This window comes from Stegastes partitus, unplaced genomic scaffold (genome assembly GCF_000690725.1).
Source record: "Stegastes partitus isolate 25-593 unplaced genomic scaffold, Stegastes_partitus-1.0.2 Scaffold1395, whole genome shotgun sequence".
In the NCBI taxonomy this organism is placed as follows: Eukaryota; Metazoa; Chordata; class Actinopteri; family Pomacentridae; genus Stegastes; species Stegastes partitus.
In genome coordinates this window covers 94,755-117,583 of record NW_007579126.1, presented here as the reverse complement: position 1 = coordinate 117,583, position 22,829 = coordinate 94,755, and the positions used below count along the sequence as shown (strand labels likewise).

The 22,829-nt window shown below is 46.7% G+C and overlaps 2 protein-coding genes across 2 annotated transcripts in view; both read right to left on the bottom strand.

Moving 5' to 3' along the window:
- Positions 1 to 12,996, bottom strand: part of foxo3b (forkhead box O3b) — a 45,179-nt gene extending 32,183 nt beyond the window's left edge. The window contains exons 1-2 of the mRNA XM_008299247.1: positions 11,415 to 12,996; positions 10,386 to 11,110 (exon numbers count right to left, since the gene is read on the bottom strand). Of these exons, the coding sequence (XP_008297469.1) occupies positions 10,386 to 10,943 (558 nt within the window). The 5' untranslated portion in view covers positions 10,944 to 11,110; positions 11,415 to 12,996. The remainder of the gene's footprint in view (positions 1 to 10,385; positions 11,111 to 11,414) is intronic.
- A 2,459-nt stretch (positions 12,997 to 15,455) lies between these two features.
- Positions 15,456 to 22,829, bottom strand: part of afg1lb (AFG1 like ATPase b) — a 32,053-nt gene continuing 24,679 nt past the window's right edge. The window contains 5 exon segments of the mRNA XM_008299246.1: positions 15,456 to 16,339; positions 17,332 to 17,439; positions 19,928 to 20,068; positions 20,837 to 20,937; positions 22,788 to 22,829. Coding sequence (XP_008297468.1) covers positions 16,193 to 16,339; positions 17,332 to 17,439; positions 19,928 to 20,068; positions 20,837 to 20,937; positions 22,788 to 22,829 — 539 coding nt within the window. The 3' untranslated portion in view covers positions 15,456 to 16,192.

The window sequence follows — 22,829 nt, the reverse complement described above, 5'->3', positions numbered from 1 at the left end:
ACTGTGCCTTGGGGCTTTGGAGCGATTTCATGCCCCCATAAGCAATGAAATGCACAAACCCAGATACACACACACACACACACACACACACGAAGGAAGCGTATTTTGAGAAACCTCTTCAGGGACATTATGGGAGCGATTATAAGATGCCCAGAAAGAACTGAAAACATCATTCCATTATTTTAATGATGCATGGAGGACGTGGAACATTGGAGCTCAGCATGCGTACAGCAACACATCTCAAGCTGTGTAATTCATACCAGAAACTGACACGCTTTGCATGTGTGACTCTGACCTATAGGATTTCACGGAGACAAGAGAATCCTGTGTGTCGGCGCAGAAAGCCTGTGGGCTGAACAGGTGGCTGGCAGGATGGCTGCTCCATGGCACTCTCAGTCTTTGCTTATCAAATCTGGGAGTGCCGTCTCTGTGGTTGGAGAGCCTCCACTCGTAACTCCGGGCCAGCAGAGTGTGTAAAAGCTGCAGCCCGGCCAAGCAAAAGAATACTTTGGTGTTTTTGCACAACAGAGCAAACTGTGAGAATGATTTTATCGTTAGTAACTGGTTGTTGTTATATAACAGGAAAAACAACAACAGCAGTTCCCTCCAGGTTAAGATAACTGAGTTAAAATGGTTATTTAGTCTGATCAGTCCACCAGAATCCAAAGATATTCAGTGTACCATCACACTGGATAGTGACAGAGAAAAGCACAACATCTTAACCCTTTGAGCCCCAAAAACGAAACCAAAGAAGTGAAAAAAATCAGTTTCATCAAGTTTTCAAGTTTCCAACAGTCCTTAAACTACTCATCAGTGACTAAATCACTGGATCCTAAATGTCTCACTGAAACACTTGCCAGTAATTAATCTTTTGTACTGAACATGTTCGATATAAAACTAAACATTGGGGCGTCCTCGGTGCGACCGTGAAACTATGAATGACTCAGCTGCTTCCAACAGCAGCAGGAGGAACAACCAGAGGAGAAAGACAAACACATCTATAGCATGCAGTCGTCATTTTCTGTAAGGAATTCACCATTATTGATGGCATTCTACTTCTAAAAGGCACGTCTGAGTTCCCTTTACTTCCAGCTGTGGTCGTGGTGTTTGTAAGAAGTGCAGGATTTAATAGAGCAGTAAAAACAAAACGTGCACACGAGCAGCGTGTTCAGCACGGTTTATCTCTGATTGGGAAACTGACAGGCCAAAGGATTGCTTACAAACCAGCTGAAAGCTTCAAGTAGATGTAAAGTCAGCTGACCTCACATGGACATAATGTCTTACAGGTTAAACTGTTTCAGCTACAAAGCACAACATCTGGTTGTTTCATGGCTGCAAGAATGAAATATTTTCAGAGTTTGCTGGTGTTCTCTAATCAGCTCAGAGGCTCTAGAACACCTGAAACATTTCCTCAGGTGGTTATTAAAACAGTTCTCAATGCCGCAGCATCAGACGCTGACACAGGACATCACACCACCGGGACGGCTCATCCTCATCACTGATAGGCTGCATCTCACTCAGTGACTCACACATGAGACGTGTTTACACACACACACACACACACACACACACACAGGTGGGTTAGCTCAATTTAGCTGCGACTATGGTTTCCAAAACACTTAATCTAACATAATCCCGGTTTAATCTGCTGTCATCAATCTGGACTAACCCTGACTGAGGAGGAGGGGTATGAGTGGATTGAGAGGGGGTTGGTGGCGAGGTAAACACGACGGGGAAAGCAGATAATCTTGGTTTTAGAAGTGGCTGAGAGCAACACGGAGAGGCTTGTGAAAGTGATTTTTCTTTCATGTCGGCAGCTCGTCACTTTCACCCGTTCCTCCGCTCTCTTCATCATCTTCTTCTTCTTCTGTCTCGCTCCTCCGACACAGAAAGCTTTATTGTAGTCGATTAAATGTTAATCAGGAACAGTAGCCCCTTTGCAGACTCGGTGATGCCAGACAGGTGGAGTGGTATAATTGAAAGAGACAGGCTCAGAAGAAAACAAATTAAAGTTTAAAAGCCAGGAGTCACATCGGTGAGTCCGACTCAGAGACGATAACTGGGAGGAAGCCACCGGCAGATGTAGAGGAGGAGGACGCATTCAGAGCTTCTGCCTTGATCGTTTTAAACTCCTGCCTCTAAGAATATATGAAAAACAAGCCGCCACATATAAAGTCATGTGTGCACACACACACAGAGGGGGTATGGCATGTTGGTGTGTACGGTGGTGAAGGGAGTCGATTACAGAGGAGGAGGAGGCAAGGGGCCCATTTCAGCAATGTGGTTATCAGAGAAACTGAGAAGCAAGGCCAGAACGGGAGGTATGCGGCGGCTGAGTGTGTGTGTGTGTGTGTGTGTGTGTGTGTGTGTGTGTGTGAGATGCGTTCACTGGGTCACTCTGTTATCAGCTGTCACCCAAACTGCATGTCGTCTCTCCACCTGGTTGACAAGTTATCAGTTGCTATGGAGACAAATAAGCAACAACCCCCCCTTCATGCTTGTACACACAGCGGCGGCAGAAGTCCTCTGGACAGTCATGAACTAGATCCTAAAGTCTCTCCCTCGCTGCCGTCCAGTGAGACTTCCTGCACTCTGCTGCCAGTTTTCTGTTTGTTATTCTATCCAAGCCGCTCTTTGTTTGCTGTATCAACATATAAATCCATTAGATAACAGAGAGGGGGCAAACAGGAGGGGCAGAAAATGCAAATGACATTTCTTCTTCTGTCTCAGATCTACACACATTAAAGAAATAGTTTAACACACGAAGAACGACGCTCATTCACTGTCTTGCCAGGAGCTAAATGAGAAGATTGCAGCCTTTCTCACGTCTATACAGTAAACACGGAGCTCAGGCCAGCTGCTGGTCGGCTTATTTAGACAGAGCAAACCGGGGCTACGGCAGCGACGTGTAATTGCTGGTTTCCTACATGTTCTATTTATTTTTGCAGAGGGAGACAGACAGTGGAGCTCCATGTCCGTAGCATGACTTTCCAGTCAGACCGGTGTTTCTGTATTTGCTCTTACGCAACTACAACTTTTGTGCTCCGTGTAATTTATTGATCGAGAAGCTGCTCGGCCTTTCTGTGGAGGCCAGAGGTCAGGGTCAGCTACAGTAGGCCTCAAACACAGAGGAATGCAATGGAAAGTTTTCAAGGACACCAGAGTTAAAAACTGGTCTGTAACCACACAGACCGTTGCTCTGCCATACCGAGCATATTGTGCATTTCCCCTACATGTTAAAGAAGGACATTTCTGTCGCTGCAATGCTCCTCTTGCCGGCTAGTTTGGCTCACGAGCTCTGATGGTTCTTGCAGCTTCGGCTCGCTGCAGCTATCTTGCTGGAACACCAGCTTCATGCACCAACAGTCGGAGGAGATCAGCGTGATCTGATGCTGTTTAAACTGCTGAGCAAATGTTTTGTAGCATGAGGGCGCGTTGATAGCAGGATCAGAAATGTTGGTGACTCAACAGGCTCCGGAGAGATGCTAAAACACGATAGCTCCTCAAAGCTCTTGTTTTATGAAGCGATGAACAACTTGAAGTTAATCCTCTGAGAAGAATTGTTATGATTTGTTAGCATGCAGGCTGTGGAAAATTACAGCATCAGCACCGCCTGTCATGCTCCTATTGGTAATAAAATGAAAATTACAATGTGATTTTCCTCCTGCAGGATTGTGAGATTGCTTTCAGCCTCTCTGGTGCTATCTTTAACCCTCTGAACCTCAAGCTGCTGCAGGCCGATTTCTGCTCCTGTCATCGTTTTTTACTGCACCTCGATGGAAACGGCAGAACTCTGGCGTGAAGTACAGACGACCCACAAATGTCTTCTGAATGTGATAGTTGTAATGCCATATATCATAAAAAAGTTGAATTTATACTACAAAAATTACAACAAAAAAAAAATGGAAACAACATGCTTAACATCTTCCCAGGTGTTCCCAGGTATTAGCAAAATTTAAATGTAAAAAAGTGCTTATAAATGCTGCAGATGTTTTACTATCTACCTTTGTCATTTGTTTCCACCATCGCCTCCTATTTGCTGCAGTTCAGCCCAGAAGTCTCCGACTGTGGTCGTGCTGCAGAAATGTGGAACTGCAATAACAGCTGGAATAAAATAATCACAGCTAAATATCATCACTTCAAGCTCAGATCTGCTCAGGTTCGGTAGCTCCAGAGCGCTTGACTCTGATAAGTGGGGACATTTTGGCAACTTTTAAAAGACAGCACGCCTTTTGACTCCATCAGCGGTTTTAGTGGTTTAGAGGCTTAAAAGGAAGAAAAATAACAGAACAACCCAAAACGACCGGAAAGTGCTTTTGTGCATTCTTGACAAAAGTTAAAGACTGATACCATCTGCAGCCCGTTTACTGGAGCCGGTATCAGCTCACTTCACACAGAGGCATGTTTCCATAATGTCAACCCGTTCTATTCATTTAGTTCCTACATGAGTCAAAACGCCGGTTTAAACCACCCAGCCCCCATCTCCAGCATGCAGACACTGTGTTAGACACAAGTGTTTGTATTTGAGATATTATCAAGGACTGGGCATGTGCAGGCAGCTGGTTTCTACTCTGCTGTCTGTTTAACACATACAGAGCCATAGCAAACACACAGCGTATAAATCCTGTAACCTGTCTGCCTGCGACTATCATCATCACCATCCTGAGCCCCGACAAAATCCCACAAGATCTGGAGTTACTGCAGACGGCTCCACACAGCTGGGCCGCGCTGAGGTTTCACACTACTCATTTCTTTTACAATGTCTCGAGTGTCTGAGGAAAAAAAAGCTGCAGTGTTACCATGACGGCCACAAATGGACAAGAAAGAGTCAAGGCGTACTCCCTCGACTCGTTCTTGTCTTTTTTTCATAATGAGAGGAGCGGCCCAAGATTTATCTCCATTCATTAGTGCCCACAACAGATTTGAAGAGTTGTGCTTCAGAGGAGCGGCGGCGAGCTACAGGGGGACGACTTGTTTCTGCTCACCACAGTGTTTTACATCCAGACAAATGAGAGAGCTGGCAGGAAAATAATGAGGGATGGCGTGAGAGAGCGAGAACAGGGAGCTGGTGAAAGAGAAGAGCTCCAGCCACGAAGGAGAGAGAGAGGGAGGGTTAGCCTTTAGCCAAGAACTGGCTCTTAAAAATTAATACAGTGATCTGAATTCATCCCAAGTGCACTGAATAATTGAGAGGAGTCTTTGAGGGGAACAGATCGTGCGGAGGGTGACATGGGTGGTGAGGATGCAGAAAATTACAGGAAAAAAAAAAAAGAGGAAGAGGCACAAAATCTGCTCTTTGTTGTCCAGCCTTCTGAGGATCATTTAGAACGAAGGAGATACGAATCTATTGTGTGCAAACAAACACACACAGGAGACTTGAAAATATGCTGGTTTGTGCACGTTGGACTGCCAGGTCTGATTATGACAGAAAGCTATGAAGGAATACGTCCACGTTAACACACAGGGAGGCAAAGACAGAACAGACACGTATCTGGACATCGTGTCTAAAGTGTTGCTGGTTTCTGTCTTTGTCCCAACTAATGGGAATCTTAATGCTTCAGAACACAAAGCACTTGTAGACAATGGGCTGACTTTGACTTTGCAGGGAAGGCCTTTCCTGTTGCAGCACGACAATAGCTTATGCACAAACACAGGCCTTTAAACCAGCTCTAACTCATGGTTTTGAACATTTAGAGGTGGTGGAAACAAGCTGAGATACGTCATAGTTTTTGCCCGATTCTTACGGTGACTTTAAGAGTTTTTTGTCTGAAAACAGTTTAAGAGGAGCAGAGCATCAGGCTGGACAGCACAAACAACAGCTTTAGGTTCAGGTAATCACACCGTCTGGACATTTTCATCACACTGTCATCGATTATACCCGCTAAAGGAAAACAGTTTGAGGTGGAGGAACCTGAGGCCTGACCTCAAAGCCAAGCAGCACCTACATGAGGAACCTCCGACTGCATAATCAGCTGTTTTTAAGCATCGTTTAGTTCAGCCTCAGCGGATGAAGACTGTGGTTTAAGGTTGGGACAGTTTTCTCTTTCCTTCCACCATCTACGATATTTAAAAGAACCACCAGCCTCTGAGAAAAACAACCTGCTGCACTGAAAATGTCGATTTCTGCAGAATATCTGGATCCAAGTGAATCATTCATTTTAATAACAATGTGTTTAACAGCGTTTTTCACCAGAACATTTGCCCTGTCGTTATTCTGAGGGGGCACCATCCATGTATCCTGGGCTTAGCTCCGCCCCCTAAGGATTCTGATTGGTTCAAAGAGACTGATCTGAACTCATCAGTACCATCCCAGGTCACTAAATCCTGTAGAAAGTCTTCCCTGCTGCTGTAGCTGCTTATTAATGGTGCTCTTTTAAAATAACACATCCAGCGAAGCACATGTGGATGTAAAGGTTCAGGTGCCTTCATGCTTTCAGCTCTATGGAGCAATTATCAGATGCAGATGGAACACAGCTCCACAGGCACACCGAGAAAAAACATGTCCATTGATTAGAAATGGAAGTAGGACAGAACCTGGGGCTTTCCTCCACGCAGAGGTTAACTGCACCGGGTGACATTATTCAGACTCGGAGGGGAGCCTGGAGCTGGTGGTTCGCATAACCCGCCTCCGTGGGGAATCACAGCCAGGGGGCAGTTGTAATACACCAATTTAGAGCAGAGCTTGTTAATGTGCTCCCTCAGCCGCCCCCCTCTCCTTCCTTACTGCCTTCATGCCCCCCACCCCCTCCGCTCCCCGTTTTATTGCCTTTTTGCTTCAGTTGCTCCAGCGTGGCGCCGTGCCAGCTCCATCCGACAGGACTTCTGATGGCCACACAGAAGCCCCGCCCCTTTCCTCCGGGCTAATTGTTTTTCATCAGTATTATAAGAACTTCCTTCACAGCCTCTCCTCTCATGTCGACCCCGGCGACTACCGCCCTGGTCATGTGATGATGTTCACGCCCTGCACACGGATCTCATCATGCACATAAAACTGGCCTTGTTGTTTTGTTTTTAATGTGTGAGCGAGCGCCTCCCCTTTTGTCCTGCTCCGATAGGAACAATAAATAATTTCAGCCCCAAAGACTCCCGACTTTGAGCGCGCTAGCCCATTAAAATGATAATCAAGGCGCGGGCCTGTGTGAGGGGCTGCTTTCCATACGCCTGCAGACAAAGTGGGATGATGTGTGAAGAGGGGGTCGTGTTCCTATCGGTGTGTGTGACGGGCGCTCCATTGATGAACTCGTTTCTTCTTACATCTAACTCCTGTGGCTGTGACTCGCTCTCCTGGCTTCAGCTCAACATGAAGCACCTGCAGATAGGCCTCAATTACCTGAAGAACTTTAAGCTGACTAGCACGCATGACGTCATGTGGACAGCTACTTGTTGGAGGTCTTACGATTTAAAGACATCTGATGACAGAACTCTAATGACTTATTTCAGACCCCAGTAAGACAGCAGAGGCTCACAGGCCTAACCGGTGCTCAGCGTGAGCACGACCAGACGGCGGCACATGTCTGAGCATGTCTGAGCATGTCTCTGCAAGAATGTATGGCGGGTTTAAAGACACACCAGATAAATTTAAGCGGTTATCTGAAATACCGGGAACTGTATGTGCCACATATGAAGCTATGTGTGGCGCTTAAACACCCTCCCAACCTTAAATGTGACATAACGAGGTCTTGGCCCGCGATGAGCAGCTATCGGGAACGCTGAGACTGTTACAGCAGGGTTAAGTAACACTGGAGGACAAAGTTCACACACACACACACACACACACACACACACACACACACACACACAGCTGCATACATTCTTCCCTGAGGAATTGCAAGCAAATACACACAAGTGCGCCTAATCTTTCATTTATGTAAAGACACACACACACACACTCAATGTGCTGTGTGTGTGTGTGTGTGTGTGCGTGTGTGTGTGTGTGTGTGTGTGTGTTTACAAGTGCTATTTTAAGATGCCGCCCGTCACTCCCCCGCCAGAGCAAAGCTTCTCTCAGCAGCACACATTTCAGCACCTCTGAACCGGACCTGCCCTTCCAGGACAGAACTCCTGCTGAAGAACTCCTACAACAAACCACCAGGACAGAGTGCGGCACCAGAAAGAAGAAGAAGAAATGTCCCAACACTGAACATACTCAGGACAGATTCTGGTTCTGTTTCTACAGACAAAGTTATTTTCAGTTCAGATCTCTAGAAAGTCTTCCGTCGTGTGTTTTCTACATTTGTTGTTTGACACGAGAGAAGATCAAACATAGATAAACGTGTTTCCCCACCATAAAACTCATTCTTCATTTAAAACCAGAAAGCTGTCTAAAGGCCAGCAGCCGCACAAGAACACGGCCAGAACCAAACTGGCAAAAGTTGTGGTTTAGGTGAGGGAACGTGTGATCAGAACGTAAGCCAGCAAGACGATCAATGTGAACAGACGTGTGTGATGTGTGCAGAGCAACACAGAGTCATGATAGCTGATATCAGCCCTACACAGGTAGACAGACACCTGACAGTCCAGGTGAGATCATGGCTGCTGTGTTGAGCTCGTCACGGTGGAAGAACAAGCACAAGCCAAACAGTGATGTTTCTATTAAAAGCATATCCAGCGGCTTCCCTCCGTTAAAGACAATCTAAGGTGATAAAAGTGTTATTGTTGGCTGTCTCCAGCTCCTTTTATCGAGGCTGATGGTTAGCCGACAGAGATGTGAAGCAGAGTGACGTAGGTGGGAACCTGGGAGAGAAACCCAGGGGGATTACTGGGATTTGCTCAGCAAATCTCCTCAACAAAGGTGCCCCGGCTGCATGAAACTGTAGGTGTTCAAACCCGGCTCTGTGTGGAGCTGAAACCTAAGAGTCTCTGAGTGAAGTGAGGAGAGAAGGAGCTCTGGAAGAGTCCCCCGTATGGAGGCAAACCCCCGGCTGTAGCTGGAGACGTGTCATCCTGGAGAAAGGTCTCTGCTAATGAACTTCGTCTAAACGCCACTGATTAGCGATACATAGCGCCACGGCTCTGTGTCTGAGGGAGAAAACGACTGTCTTATAAGAAAACTAACGAAGGCATCGGCCGCGAGCCGCAGCCAAGATTTACTGACAGCCCATGTGTAACACTAAACCACTGACAGCCTGGCCCTCATGCCCCAAATTCCACGAGTAACAACCCTGCATGGTGACAGTGAACCTGGCCTTGACTCGGTAGGGCTACACACACACACACACACACACACACACACACACACACACACAGCCTCCTTTTGCTCTTCACTGAAGCATATCACATAACAAAACTTGAGAAGCCCTGACGGAACATGGCCTATAGGCTCCACACCCCGTGGGACTGGTCTTTCAGCTTCTGATGGGTGTTAATCTCTGCTCTTTGACCTTTTGTGCCTTCCTCCTCTGCTCCGGCTCTCGTTCGCTGGTCCCCATATGTACTTTTGGGTGACCAGATTGAGGCCTTTAAAAAGAAGCTTCATCCTCTACGGCTCGGCCCAACGCAGGGCAACCCGGCTGTTACGTAATCCCCCCATGGCAGGAACAGCAACCTTGGCAGTTGCCTACCTGACCCAGGAGACCGGCAGTTCCCCGCCAAGGTTTACATAACAAATGGCAAATGCCGTGGTGACAGCAGCGGCACGGAAACTTTAAATAAAAATAAAAAAATGCACCAAAGCATGAGGTGACAGAACCATAGTGTCTTAATCCCACCACCACGGAGGGACTACAGGACTGCTCTGGCCCACACAGGAGGCTACACATGCAGCAGAGCTCCTGTCAGGTTCCTCTACAGCATTATTCTGTTTACATCCAGCTCCTCATTGGCCCACTACTGGATTAGCTGCTGTTCAGTAACTGTCTTACGTAATTGTGTCATTCTCTGCGTCTTAAACAGGATTGCATAAGTCAAAAATAGGCTAGTGTGCTTCCAGACAAACCGGTTACAACGTTTGCTTGCTCCAGTTCCAGCCGTCATGCATGAAGTGAAGCACTGCAGGATCATACATGTGCTGCTCAGTGCATGAATAAAACTCAGCAGATCAGGGCAGGATGGAGATGGTGAGGTCATTAACAGGATAAATGATGTGATTTCTCCTGTTCTGCCGGCTCTGTCCTTCCCATTAGCATGGTAATGAGAGGTGGGCTGGAATGAGAGCCAGACTTTCCAAATAGATGCTCGTAAAGAAGCTCGGCAGCGGTGGCGTCATTGTGTGCGTGTGAGTGTCTTCTGCGTGTGTGCGTCAGTGGGTTTACAAGCCACATGCTTTTGTTTTTGTTTTGATGGAGGAAGGAGGGGGGCTGCTGGCTGGCTGCAGGGTGCTGGGTGCTGGATGTGGTGGATGTGGTGGATGTGGAGGAGGTGGTGGGCTGCTGCTGGGGGACTCTTACCTTCCATCCTGCAGAGCTGTTGCTGTCGCCTTTGTCTTTGAAGTAGGGGATGGATCTGACCATCCAGTCGTAGATCTGGGACAGGGTCAGTCTCTTGTCTGGCGCGCTCTCGATGGCTTTGGTGATCAGGTCGGCGTAGGACAGGTTCCCCCAGGCGTTCCGGCGAGAGGACGCTTTCCTCGGGGTCTGCGCCGCGGCCAGGCTGCTGGGGGTCAGGGCGCCCGAGGTGGCCGTCGGGGAGTGCGTGGAGAGCGGGGAGCCTCCGCTGTCCTGGCCCGGGGAGGACAGCGCTCCGTCCGCGGCCGGGCTGCTGCTGCTCTGGTCGTCCGCCGCCACGCCGGAGCCGTTGACACCGATGGCCGCAGCGGTGGCATTGTCCTCCTCGTCGTCCTCCTCCTCCGGTATGATATCTGTGTCGTTGCTCTCCGGTTTCACCGCGCTCGAGTCCGGCCGTGGCAGCGGCCAGGTGCAAGACCTCGGCCGCTTCTGGGGCTCAAAATCCGGGTCGATGACCACGTCTAAGTCCGGGAGCGCGTCGGGGAGCGGAGCCTCGGCCATGATCCCCCACCTCCAGTCACGATCTCCCCCCAGCTGCAGGTAATAAAGTTAGAAGCGCAGAGATGAAGAGCTGTCAAAGTCGCGTCCCATGAATGCGCGCTCCCGTCCTTTGTTGCTATTCAGCAGCGCTGGAGTCCCACCAGGGAGACAGCAACTTACTTATCAGCCTGTTGAGGACAGAGACACAAGAGACACTCGGTTAGAGCCAAGTCAGAGGCACACGGGTCTACCGGAGGCAGGCAGCGGGTCAGTGAGCAGGCTCAACATCTGTCAGTGGACCTGGGTCTCATCTAGAGCTCCAGCATGGACCCAGTCCCTCTCTGAGATCCACTACGTTTATTCACGAACAGGAGCCGAATCGCGTCCTGCTGCCAAGATGTTGAATCCAGCGACTGCAGATCAGAGGACTGAGCGCTCCGAGCGCATTTCTCTGGGAAACAAATCCCCCCGTGAACACTTTAAATGAAATACCTTGGACGGCCAGTCACTCAGCGGGAGCAGGAGAAAACCAGAAGACTAGATCCCGGATTGTCCACTTCCAGATGCCATCTTGACTCTTTTCTCTTTCACTCCTCAAGTGCGCTCTGGAGGCAGAGAGGATGTGCGCAGGGCAGCTCGGTGTCGATGTGGAAGAAGACTGCCACCTCACTCCGGGTTACTACTGTATCTCGATCTGCTCTCCACTCAGCGCTCCACACACACACACTCACGAGCACTCATACAAACGCACACTTACGTACGGACACACACACACTCACACACACGCATGCAAGTCGATGAAGGGCCAGCCCCCTGGATCTGAGCATGGGATCGCCTTTTAAAGAGACACTGCAGCCGGACTGCGCGCAGGTGGAGGCGAGGATACGTCCTGACATGTCGGTGATGTGCGTAAAAACACATGATGGGCACCACATGAGAAGAAGAAAGGACTGAAATCTAACCTAGAACTTCATGTCGGAGCGAATTTTAACAGCACAGACATTTTATTTACAGGTTCCAGGACACCTTCCAGCAGTAGGATGTTATCTGGCACCACATGAGCGCAATGTCGGGATTATTTTCAGAAAATATTTTAAATAAACCCAAATTCACTGCTTTTAATTTCACAGAAGTCTTAAAAAATAGCAACTCACATTCAATTTTGCTTCAAAAATGACTCACAAAACGTCTTGATGATCAGTATAGCTGCTAGTTTTTCTTCTGTGCGCTGATATTTTTTAATTGATTTATAGAAAATGTGATTCTATAAACGGAGTGTGTTGGTTATTTCCATAAAACGTCATAAAATATGAAAAAAGTAATAATTCACTGCCTTTAATGTTACAGAAGTCTTTAAAAAAATAGCTGCTCACATTTAAATTTGCTTCAGAAATGACTTCTTGATTATCAATGTAGCTGCTGTGTGTTGACAAATCAATGAATTATTGTTTATAGAAAAACGTCATCTTATGAGCTGAGTGGATTGATGATTTTCATAAAATTTCATAAAATATGGGAAAAAAATGTCACTGCCTTTAATTTTACAGAAGTCCAAAAAATTGCAACTTAAATTAAAATGTTCTCCAAAATGAGAGCTGACTGTCAGGTAGCTGCTAATGAGTCTGTTGAGCACTGATTAATTTATATGATAATAAATCAGTACAGGACTATCATTCATGATCATTTTATTGTTAAATACACTCCTGCATGCCTCGTTGTCTCCTCAGATGTTTCCAGTGGCGCCTCTTCCCTGATCCAGCGGGAACGTGACCGTATCCAGGACGACGCGCTTCTCTGATTGAACCGTAACATCAGTGTAACGTGACAGAAACTCCTCACTGGGGTCAGATGCTCATTAACATCATCATTCATCATTATGAAGCATCTTGAGGAGAGCTCACTGTTCGTGGCGCCTTTAATCAGGCACCAGGCCTGTCAATCACGTCCTGTCACGGCGCCCAGGCCACGCCCCCTTCCTCCTGTAGTCCGGGATGACGTCACCTGGTTTATTGGCCAGAGAGATGAGGGCAGAAATCCAAGATGCTCCTCCATCCTGTAAGTGATGCTCTGGACCTCCTCCTCCTCCTCCTCCTCCTCCACCTTGACTGGATCAAAACAGCCTCGTCTTCTTTGTCTCACCGAGGGCTGCCGTGCACGACGCGCGTGCTCGCTGTTTCTGTGCAGGAATGCGCGTTCGCGTCTGACCATAACAACATCTTACTCAAACATTGCAGCATTGCTTTATAGTGAATGGTGTTCCTGAATTTTGACACAACGGTGCTCCTGCCTTTATGTCACCGTGATGAATGAGGTTTAATGGAGTCAGTTACAGTCAGAGCGTCAGTGTGTCAGTGTTCACAACCATCAAGGATAAAACAAAAGAATGGAAGCTATTGTGTTACGTGCTCATTGACACACATTTCAGCTGCAGCTCACCAGCTCAGCAGCAGTCTGGAGTCCTTACTGTACAGGATTACAGGAGATAGTCGGCCTGCACACACACACACACACACACTGGCATGGTTTTTGTTCTCCTTTGCATCAAAGAGAATACCTGATGCAGCAGTTTGGCTCCCGCAGAGAACTATAGAGTTAACTGCTCTGCTGGATGTGCAGCGGGAGGTTAGGATGTCTGAGTGTGTCTGTGTGCAGCAGTGACCGACTGCATCGCACCGACATGAAGGTGGTTCTGTGTGTCTATATAGAGGATGTATGTGAGTGAATGTTTAACACGCTTATAGAGGAATTTAAGCATGATTGTGTTTGTATGTGCAGCTGGTGGTCATTCAGTGACGTAAGGCTTCTGATCAGGTGCATTCATAGCACACCTCCACTGGAGCACCTTTTACTGAAATCAGCTAAAAATGATTAAATAACTAAATACTGACTTTTATTTGCTTCATCGTGTGGCACATTCTGCACCCCCTCTAGCTGCAGACCACACTATAGAACTGTACCTGCTCTAACAGGTCTATGCAGATGTGTGTCGATCTATATCTCGTGTTCCTTAAAAACTCTGCTGCAGTTTATCTGGCACCTAGATAAACCAGCTTCACCCTAAATGCCCCTTTTGGAGGCCACAGCAGTGTTGCACAAGGACACGGTCACGCACACCAGCCTCAAACACTCACACGGACCCACACAGTTCCCATTTCTACACCGTTTCTGTTTAACTAAGGACACCTACTGAACAACTCTATCACTTATTTCAGATATCTGCAACCGTGTTGGCTCAACATGTTTCTCATTCCTTCTGACATCACATTCTTGCCACCTTTTAAACATACTGTACACTGAATGCACATTTTAGCGTGTCGTGTTGTATCCAGATCACACAGGTACAACGTTCATGTCTTCCTCTTTTCAGTAATTAAAATGATGCTGCTGGAGTTTTTCCCCTCCGTCAGCACGGGGCATCAAAACCGTGGTCCAGAGAGGATGAAGGAGACGACCACCACTCCTCTAAGCCAGCGTGCATCATCCAATTAAGCCAATCACAAAGCCCGGCGCCCATCTCTGTTTGTGGCTGATGTTTGGCCCAAATGGCACGACGCTCTGATTGGATTAGGTGCCTCGCTCATGATTGATTTTGATTTAATTGAAAGTTATAGCGGGGTCGACTCCGAGCCTTGTTACTGACACAAGCCTATTTTTATGCAACACGTCATGTGAGTGACTCCACACACACACACACACACACACACAGTCGAACCGCCCTGTAGACCTAACGAGATGATATGTTCACTCTGGTGTTTGTCCACTGATACTTGCTGGTTGGTACAAAAACAGAACCTTATATAATGCTCTTGGATTAGATAGTGAAGTAGTTGTGAGAGCGGGCAGGTCCAGGCTGGAGTGGTGCACTAGGATGACCTCATCCTTCGATGGACACAATAATAGGCCTTGAGGAATTGGTTGCCCTCTGCTGCCACCTACAGGCCAACAGGAGGGAGTTACAAAACACCACACGGTAAGAATTCCATCAACGCAACCAGAATATAGACACAAAAAAACAAACAAAAAAGGTGTAGCTTGTCAAACAAAACTTTACTGTTTTTACTTTAACATGTAGTGTATTACATTTTAATGCTGGGGTCGTTTTGGAAGACAGGATGCTAGTTTTTTATATAGATTCTGGGCAACAATCTTAAAAACAATCTTCTGCAGGAATAAATGGCTCCATCCATCCATCATCTCTACACCTTAATCCTCACGAGGGTCATGGGGGGCGGAGTCTATCCCAGCTGACTCAGGGTGAAGGCAGGTTCACCTGGACAGGTAACCAGTCTATCACAGGGCTACACTTAGAGACAGACAACCAAGCACACTCACATTCACACCTACGGACAATTTACAATCACCAATTAACCTCAGCATGTTTCTGGACTGTGGGAGGAAGCCGGAGAACCCGGAGAGAACCCACGCTGCACGGGGAGAACATGGAGACTCCACGCAGGAAGATCCCGGGTGTCCTCACCAACGGGGACGGAGCAAACCACCGAGACACCTGCACACCGAGACACCTGCAGCCCCTTAACAACTCAGTAACATTAAAACATTTTAATGCAACCTGCAGTTCTGTCAGTCATTGCATGTAAGACACATTTGTCCATCCAAAGGCAGCAAAGCGTAGTGCTAGAAACAGAAGCTGCAGAGATTTAAAATCAGGAGCAGTTGGTGTCACATCCAGACCAACAGCTACAACACTGAACACCAGATCTAAACTAAAATCATGCATAACATTTTTAAACCTTCACCATATTTTCCACAGAGTAGGTTTAATTATCAGACTGACATTATTTCCTGAAAACAGGGACAACTTGAGAATATTTGACCCTTTCCAGATCTACCCACTAGAGGGCAGTAAACTACTGCAGTGAGGACACTTGGTCTCCTCCTGTCTCTGAAGCAGCACCTGTTCGCCTTGTGCTTCACACATATTAGAGAGATTTACAAATTCTTTAAAATAAACAGTCCACAAGGGGGAGAGAGCACACCTCAAGGAGAAACAAGCAGCAAAGGAAAAAGGTGCAGCCAGCATGCAAGAAGAGGATCAGTGAGATTTCAAACAGCTACTGGGCTGAGTTCTGCCTCGGTACAGGTTTGCTGTGAAGTTAAGTGCTGCTTATTCCCAGCAAATAATTCACTTTGGTTGCCCAAAATAGACCTGAACTCTTCTACTTCTGCTAAACCTCTTCTGCAGCGTCAGTAGTTAGTGAGGTGTTGTGTTGTCTGGAGGTAGATAATTATCACGGCAGCAGCAGCAGATGTTAGGTGCTCGAGTGCTTCTCGCTGCGACTGCGGTCTCCCTCCTCCCAGTATGACTCAGTCTGCATCTCCATCAGTCTGGAGACGGTCCTCTGGAAGGCGAAGATCTCCTCCTCGGCCGTGAACAGACTCAGTCGCTCTGCTGCGTCCTGAAGAGACGAGCAAACAGCAGCGTTACCAACAAACAGCGAAATGCAACCGGAACAGAAATAAGCACGGGTCAAAAAAGAGAGTTTAGACGTGCTGCCTTGTGATTAACAGATCAGGTGTTCAGTCCCCGGTCTGGCAGAATAAATCTACGTCAGCGTGAACCTGGTGATCCCAGAAAAGCAGATCCAGCTCTGGGTGAAACTTTAAAATTCACTAAAGTGAAAAAATAAAACCAAAAACCCAAAAACAACAAGAACAAAAGGAGTCATTCATTAACTCCCACCTTTAAGAAAAACTATTTGAAAACACACACCTGCTTACTTTCAGCTGTCTGAACCCAAAACTAGATGATGTGGTTAAAGAGGTATTTATTCTAAAAAAAATAAACTCAAAAAAATTAAAATCCAAACCTGCACTGTTGATCAACTGTAAGAACAGAAAAAAACTGATTAGATTTCACCCTTCTTTAGCTGCTCGTCTGTGATTTGCTGTTTCTTCTGAAAATTTTAACAAAATCTAAGCTTGAATTTTTGATATTTCACGGATTCGCTTTATTCTTCCCACATCATCTAACAACTGGCCAAAGAATGAACCAATTGCCTGAACCGGACAAACATCGTCCTCGGTGCCATCGTGGAGCCTCGACTCCTCACAAACAGTCACAATGTGGACATCCAGCGACTTCTAACATCTAAGTAGTAAAACGTCTGTAGAGTCACCTGAGGAGAAAACGTTGATTCTAGGTTGTATTCATGTTTTTACAAAACAGAAGAATCAAGACTGTGACCAGACGTGTGAGTTCTCTCTGCTGATAGTCGAGCTGCTGCCATGAAGGTCCAAACAAACAGCACCACCCAGCAGCTGCCTGGGGTTCAGCGGGTCAGCACCACACAGATGATGTACGGTGCCGTGAGCGGGAAGTGGTTCGTTATTACACCAACAAAGCAAATAAATCAGCATCTGAAGGAAGACGACAGCGACGTGATCTCACCCCGCTGAGGCCCAGATCGTCCAGCAGCTGCCGGTCCCGCTCGTCGTCTCCTCCGGTGTGGACGAACAGCCGCTCCAACGGAACCGCCGCCAGCAGCACGACTCTCACCTGAGACGAGCAACGACATGCGCAGGTCCAGTTAGTTTATGGAGATTATTTCCTGCTGCATAAACGACTTCCTGTGATCAGCTGTAAACGAGAGCAGTGAAGCCGTCATTCATCCGCTCACCGCCCAGAATCACAGTGTTTATGTTTCTGGCCAGTTTGAGGCGTTTCACTGCATCCCTGAGATGATTTAAGTGCATATTGACTTTTTTATTCCTTCCTCTCTGACATAATAAAGTATTTATTGATGAGGTGACGGTGCATAGGAGGTGAGCCCTGATGAAGCTGCCACGCTGCTGAGTGCTGAGGCTCTGTTCTAATTACTTTCTGCAGAACTGAGTGGATTTCATGTTTGCAGTTTCAAAGCTGACGCGACCAAGAGACACTTTTGTCAGTTTGAAAGTAAAAATTCAAATCTTGCATGTGTTTGAATTCACAGAGAATGAAGCTTGTGCTGTCCTCTGAGCCGTCAGAGCTCTCTGATCACCAGACTGGAGAAGCAGAAGGACCTCTGGAGGCTCTGCTGAGCGTCGACCTGTGGCGTGAGGTGTGTGTTGTTCCTTCACACTGGGCCAAAGGACACAGAAGCTGTCCCCAACCAGCAGGCGGCAAAAAGGACAAAAGAAAAAGGAGAATAGTGAACTTGTAGATCTGAACCACCACGTTGCTTCGCTGACACGCGTCTCTTTGTGAGGAGCTCCAGCTGCTGCTTCCAGTTATCGCCCTGAACCACAGGCAGAACGAGGCCCGACTGGTCCTCAGAGGGCTCCGGTGGTGGAGATGTCCTCGTCTCAGCAGGTTCACTTAGATGTTGACGTAGCCATGAGCTGGCTGCAGCGTCTGGAGGTTGTTGGCATCGTGTGAACCCAACGAGCCGGGTTCAGCCAATGGAAAGAAACACATTTCTGGTGCATCGAGATAGAGTGGGATGCAACAAGGACAATGCAGCGCCTCATTAAGGTCACTGGAAAGAGCATCAGATCAGGACACAGGAAGTATAAAGACTCTTTTCTCTATAACATCAGGGCTGAGCTCCCTCCAGACACCACCAGGACTTCATCACATATACATGATGCTCTGGTCTGCAGCTGCCAGGACCATTCCTCTCATCCAGCTCACCATCCCGGGGAAGCAGGGAGAGCAGACCGCTCACAAGATGATGAAATATTTAGGGTTGCAGAAAGTCAGGCTGAACCTCCATCATCTGTCTGGTGGAAGCAGGCAGTCAGAGCTTCAGCAGGGCATCAACAACATCCAGACGTAGGCGCGACCAAGAGGAGGATCTGCAGAGCGAACAAAGACCTCACACATGTCCGGGGCGGTTTTGGGTTTGGCTGGTTCTAACACTTTACTTCACACTTTGTGGCAGAAGTTTGGTAAAAGCTCTTTCCTGTAACCACACAACAATGCTGCCTTTCTTTAAACGCCGTCCTTAAAGAGAAGCTTTTCTGGAGTTCGGTGTGAAGGAGCTTCATTCACCACATCTCCATCTGACCTCTGGAATAAACTGGAACACCAACATAAAGCCGTTTCTCATCACACAACATCAGCGCTGACCTTCTTTTAAAGCTCCTGTGGCTGAATGGGAGCAACTCCTGATGTGAAGCCATTTATGATCAGCCAGCATCAGCGTCCGACCTCTGACCTCCCTGATGCTCCTGAACGGGAACAGCCGGGTTCAGAAGTCCTGCATGAAGTCTTAAAAGAGGAACGAAGTCTGTTGTAGCCGCAGATTAATGCTCGAAATCAGAAGTCCAACTACAACGTATGTCTGTGTAGTCATGGAGCGTAATAAGATATGACTTTATCTCACAGTGGAGAAATGGAAAAGTCATGGACCAGGTTAGGGTTCGTGCAGTCGTGACTCGATAATCCGACACTAAATGTAAAAACCTTCTCATCTGGCAGGAAAGGTGCCAGAAAATGGAAAAATATAATTTTTTGTGAATTTAAACATGGCCAGAGTTCTTTATGTGGAAAAATTTTCGTCTGTTTTTTTAGAACGTCTGTTTACAAATTCATCCTGTTTTCTGTGATTTCACCAGATATTGACTGTAGTTCAATATCTTTAAAATAACGGCGACTTTTTGTTTTTATAGCAGGTTTTAAGTCTTAACACACAAAGTTTTTCTTTCTAGGAACAAATATCTCCAAAATAATAATATTTTGATCTGATATAAATACAACAAAAAGAGTCTAACGTCACAAAAAACAAACAAACAAACAAACAACTGACTTTGGATGTAGACATTAATCAGTGAGTTTTAGCCTTTTGTGTGTGTGTGTGTGTGTGTGTGTGTGTGTGTGTGTGTGTTTATTTTTAACGGTTAACATATAGAATTATAGTTTTTCCAGTGATTTTACAAGTTAGAAATAACAAAAGGAAAATCTGTAAAAACAAACAAACAGTAAATTGCTTTAAAAAGTTCCAGTTAAAACCCGTCAGTTTTTCACGCTGTGCTGTTTGTCATCGTCTCCTCCAGCCCCGTACCTTCTTGTCGTAGAAGGTGTCTATGAGGGTGGTGAAGCGCCGGGCCTGGTCCTTCAGGCTCAGCGTCAGCAGCGGAACCCGGCGGATCAACACGGTGTCGAAGAGCCGAGCCATCTCCAGGTAGTCGCTGGCGCCCAGAGCCTGCAGAACCACAGAACGGGTCACAAACCGAGACACAGTCGGACCGGAGCTTCTAGATGAACTCCAGTGAGCAGAGAGCAACACACTCGTAAACACACACACACACACGCTGTGAGTTTTACACTCTCAACACTTGGCCTGGAAAAAAGAACAAGACATTTGGAGGAGGGCGCGCCGTGCTAAAGGCTCTTGTTGATGTCGTTTCAGTCCCCGTCCTTGGTTCTTTGCCATTCAGTTTGATTGCTCTCAAAATTAATGAGAGCATGCCAACATCTGTCAGGGGAAGCCTTGAAGCTCAGATGCCTTCTAAAACGCGCCGCTGTCCATCAGGGCTGAGACTTTTCACACAGCGCACCGCTTTATGTGAGCCACAGCGCGCTCAGCTAATCAGAAAACTGTCAATAGACTTGCTTTCTGACATTGAACAGAAAATAGGACCAAGATGGAGGTCAAAGGCTTGGACAATACCGACACAAAGGAGTGAAGAAATAGAGCATAGAGGCAATAAAGAGACAAGAGAAGTGCTTTGAATGTGAGGAGTTGTGATTAGTGCTGAGTGGATGTTGTTGGCGTCCAGTAGAGAGAACAGCAGCATGTCTGGAGCTTCTGCTCGTTTCACTCTGATCCAGGAACAGCTCAAACCCGAGACCACCGTGGTTTAACTCACTCAGTAAACATGTTGATGCCGTGTTGCCAGAAGCAGATCTCTGTCACTGTGTGATTGTAAATGCAGGTGAACCAACATTTGTAGTGATGGACCGCACTCACCCGACCACACAGCTCATCGAAGGTACAGTCAGCGACGGAGCCGCAGGTCTTTTCTAGAGTCACGTCTCGGCCCAGCACCGCCAGGACCCGCGGGCCTGTAACTATGGCAACACAAACAGCATCAGTGAGTCTCACAGTTTCCATCGTCACAACTTGAGCTGATGGAGCGCCTCGCATCGCTTTAGGACAGAAACAAAGAAATCCAGATGATTTCATGACTCGTCTGTTCTGCCTGCTGCTCTCGCCATAGATAGATTATTATAAATATCGTATAATATAAAAACACTCTGTGAGGTGCACAGTGGACGGTTCAGAACCATCCTGTGGTTTTTAAAGTTCTAATGAACGCTCTTCAGGTCCAACGTGCCGGAGCGTCCACGGCCTCCACACAGGTTCAGATCATTTCACACGACATCAGTGTTTCTGTTTATTGAAACTTACAGTAAATAAATCCAGAAAACAGGATTTCTTTTTTTAGGTACATTATTGTCACTCCCTCTTCAAACACAGAAAAACACTGTAGAGACGTTCAGCCTGTCTGAAGGTCTGGAACCACAGCACAGAAGGTTCAAAATAATCCCACCGTTGTTTTTAGATTTCTGGTCACGTCATACAGATGATAATGTAAAGAACATGTCTGATGTTAATCTGTGTTTTGTATTTTACATGACAGGCCTGCTACAGCAGCACATCACCAGCAGGGTAGAACTCACCGTCTCACCAGGTGTCTAACAAATATTATTTAGTGATATTGCACCGCTTTTAGACATTAACTGAATAAAAAGATCTAGACTTTTCCTAATAAACTCTACCCACTGTGAAACCAAAAGCAGCAGCTACCTTCAGGGTCCAAACTCTAAAACTGAATCTATATGTCGGGTTTGCTTCGACCTCTAATCATCAATAATAAACGACTAAAGCAGCAGCTCTGTGCAGCTGGTTTGTGTAGAACGATGCAGCAGAATAAAAACGATAAACCTGCTGATATTTTATATTTCTATGATTACAAATAGCTGCAAACCAGTCAGATATGAATTCTTATAATTATTCTTCTGGGCTAAACAGCTCCATCCTGGTTACCAAAAATCACAATTAAAACCTCCACAATGACTGATTTTAGACTTTTCACTGGATTTATTTGTGAAAATAAAGAATATATTGAATATCATCAGTCTTATTCTTTAACCCTCTGAACGTCTGCCTAAAGGTTTGGCGTCTTTGCAAAATCCCCCAAAATGACACCGTTTACCAGAAACTGTAATAACAGAGAGATCGCATCTGAGCTGTCCGACGCTCCTTCAACTACTCGTCTGTGATTCCATCGGAAAGCTTCAAATCATTAAAATCACTTTATTCTACATGCATCATTAAAACAGAGAGAGCGAGACATCATCAAAACAAAGCTTTAGTACGAAAAATAAAATACTGTACTCCTGAGTTCACCCAAAAAACCCTCAGGACTCAGCTGCAGAAGAATTCAGGGTTTCTAGTCCGAGCTGAGCTGCAGGTTGTGTTCACACAGAGCAGATGAAAACGTATGGAGTGAGTGTATTCTGTGATGTGTGGAGTCAGTGTCGGTGAGCGCTGCAAAAACACTGCTGCACGCGTTGATTCAAGTTTGTTCAGCTTTTGTAAAAGAAAAGAATTCAGCAGTCTTTTTTCTCTCGTCTATTGATTTATGGCATTATAACTGTGCTCATGGTGCACAAAAGACATTTCTGAGTTCTCTCTGCTTCACGCCACGGCCCTGCTGTTTCCATAGAGATGCAGGACTTCAGTCTGCAGCGAAAAAATCGACAACAGCGAGTAAAAATGTGACAGGAGACGTTCAGAAAGTGCTTCAGAGGGTCAAAGAGGGAAAGTGTGTGGAAGAAATACACACAACGGCCAAACAACCAAACATCTACGTTAACACTACATCAGATGAAATCACACTGTTCAAGTCGCTCACCGCTTCTTTGTCTTAACGCCAGCTCCTCAAACAGAGCATCCA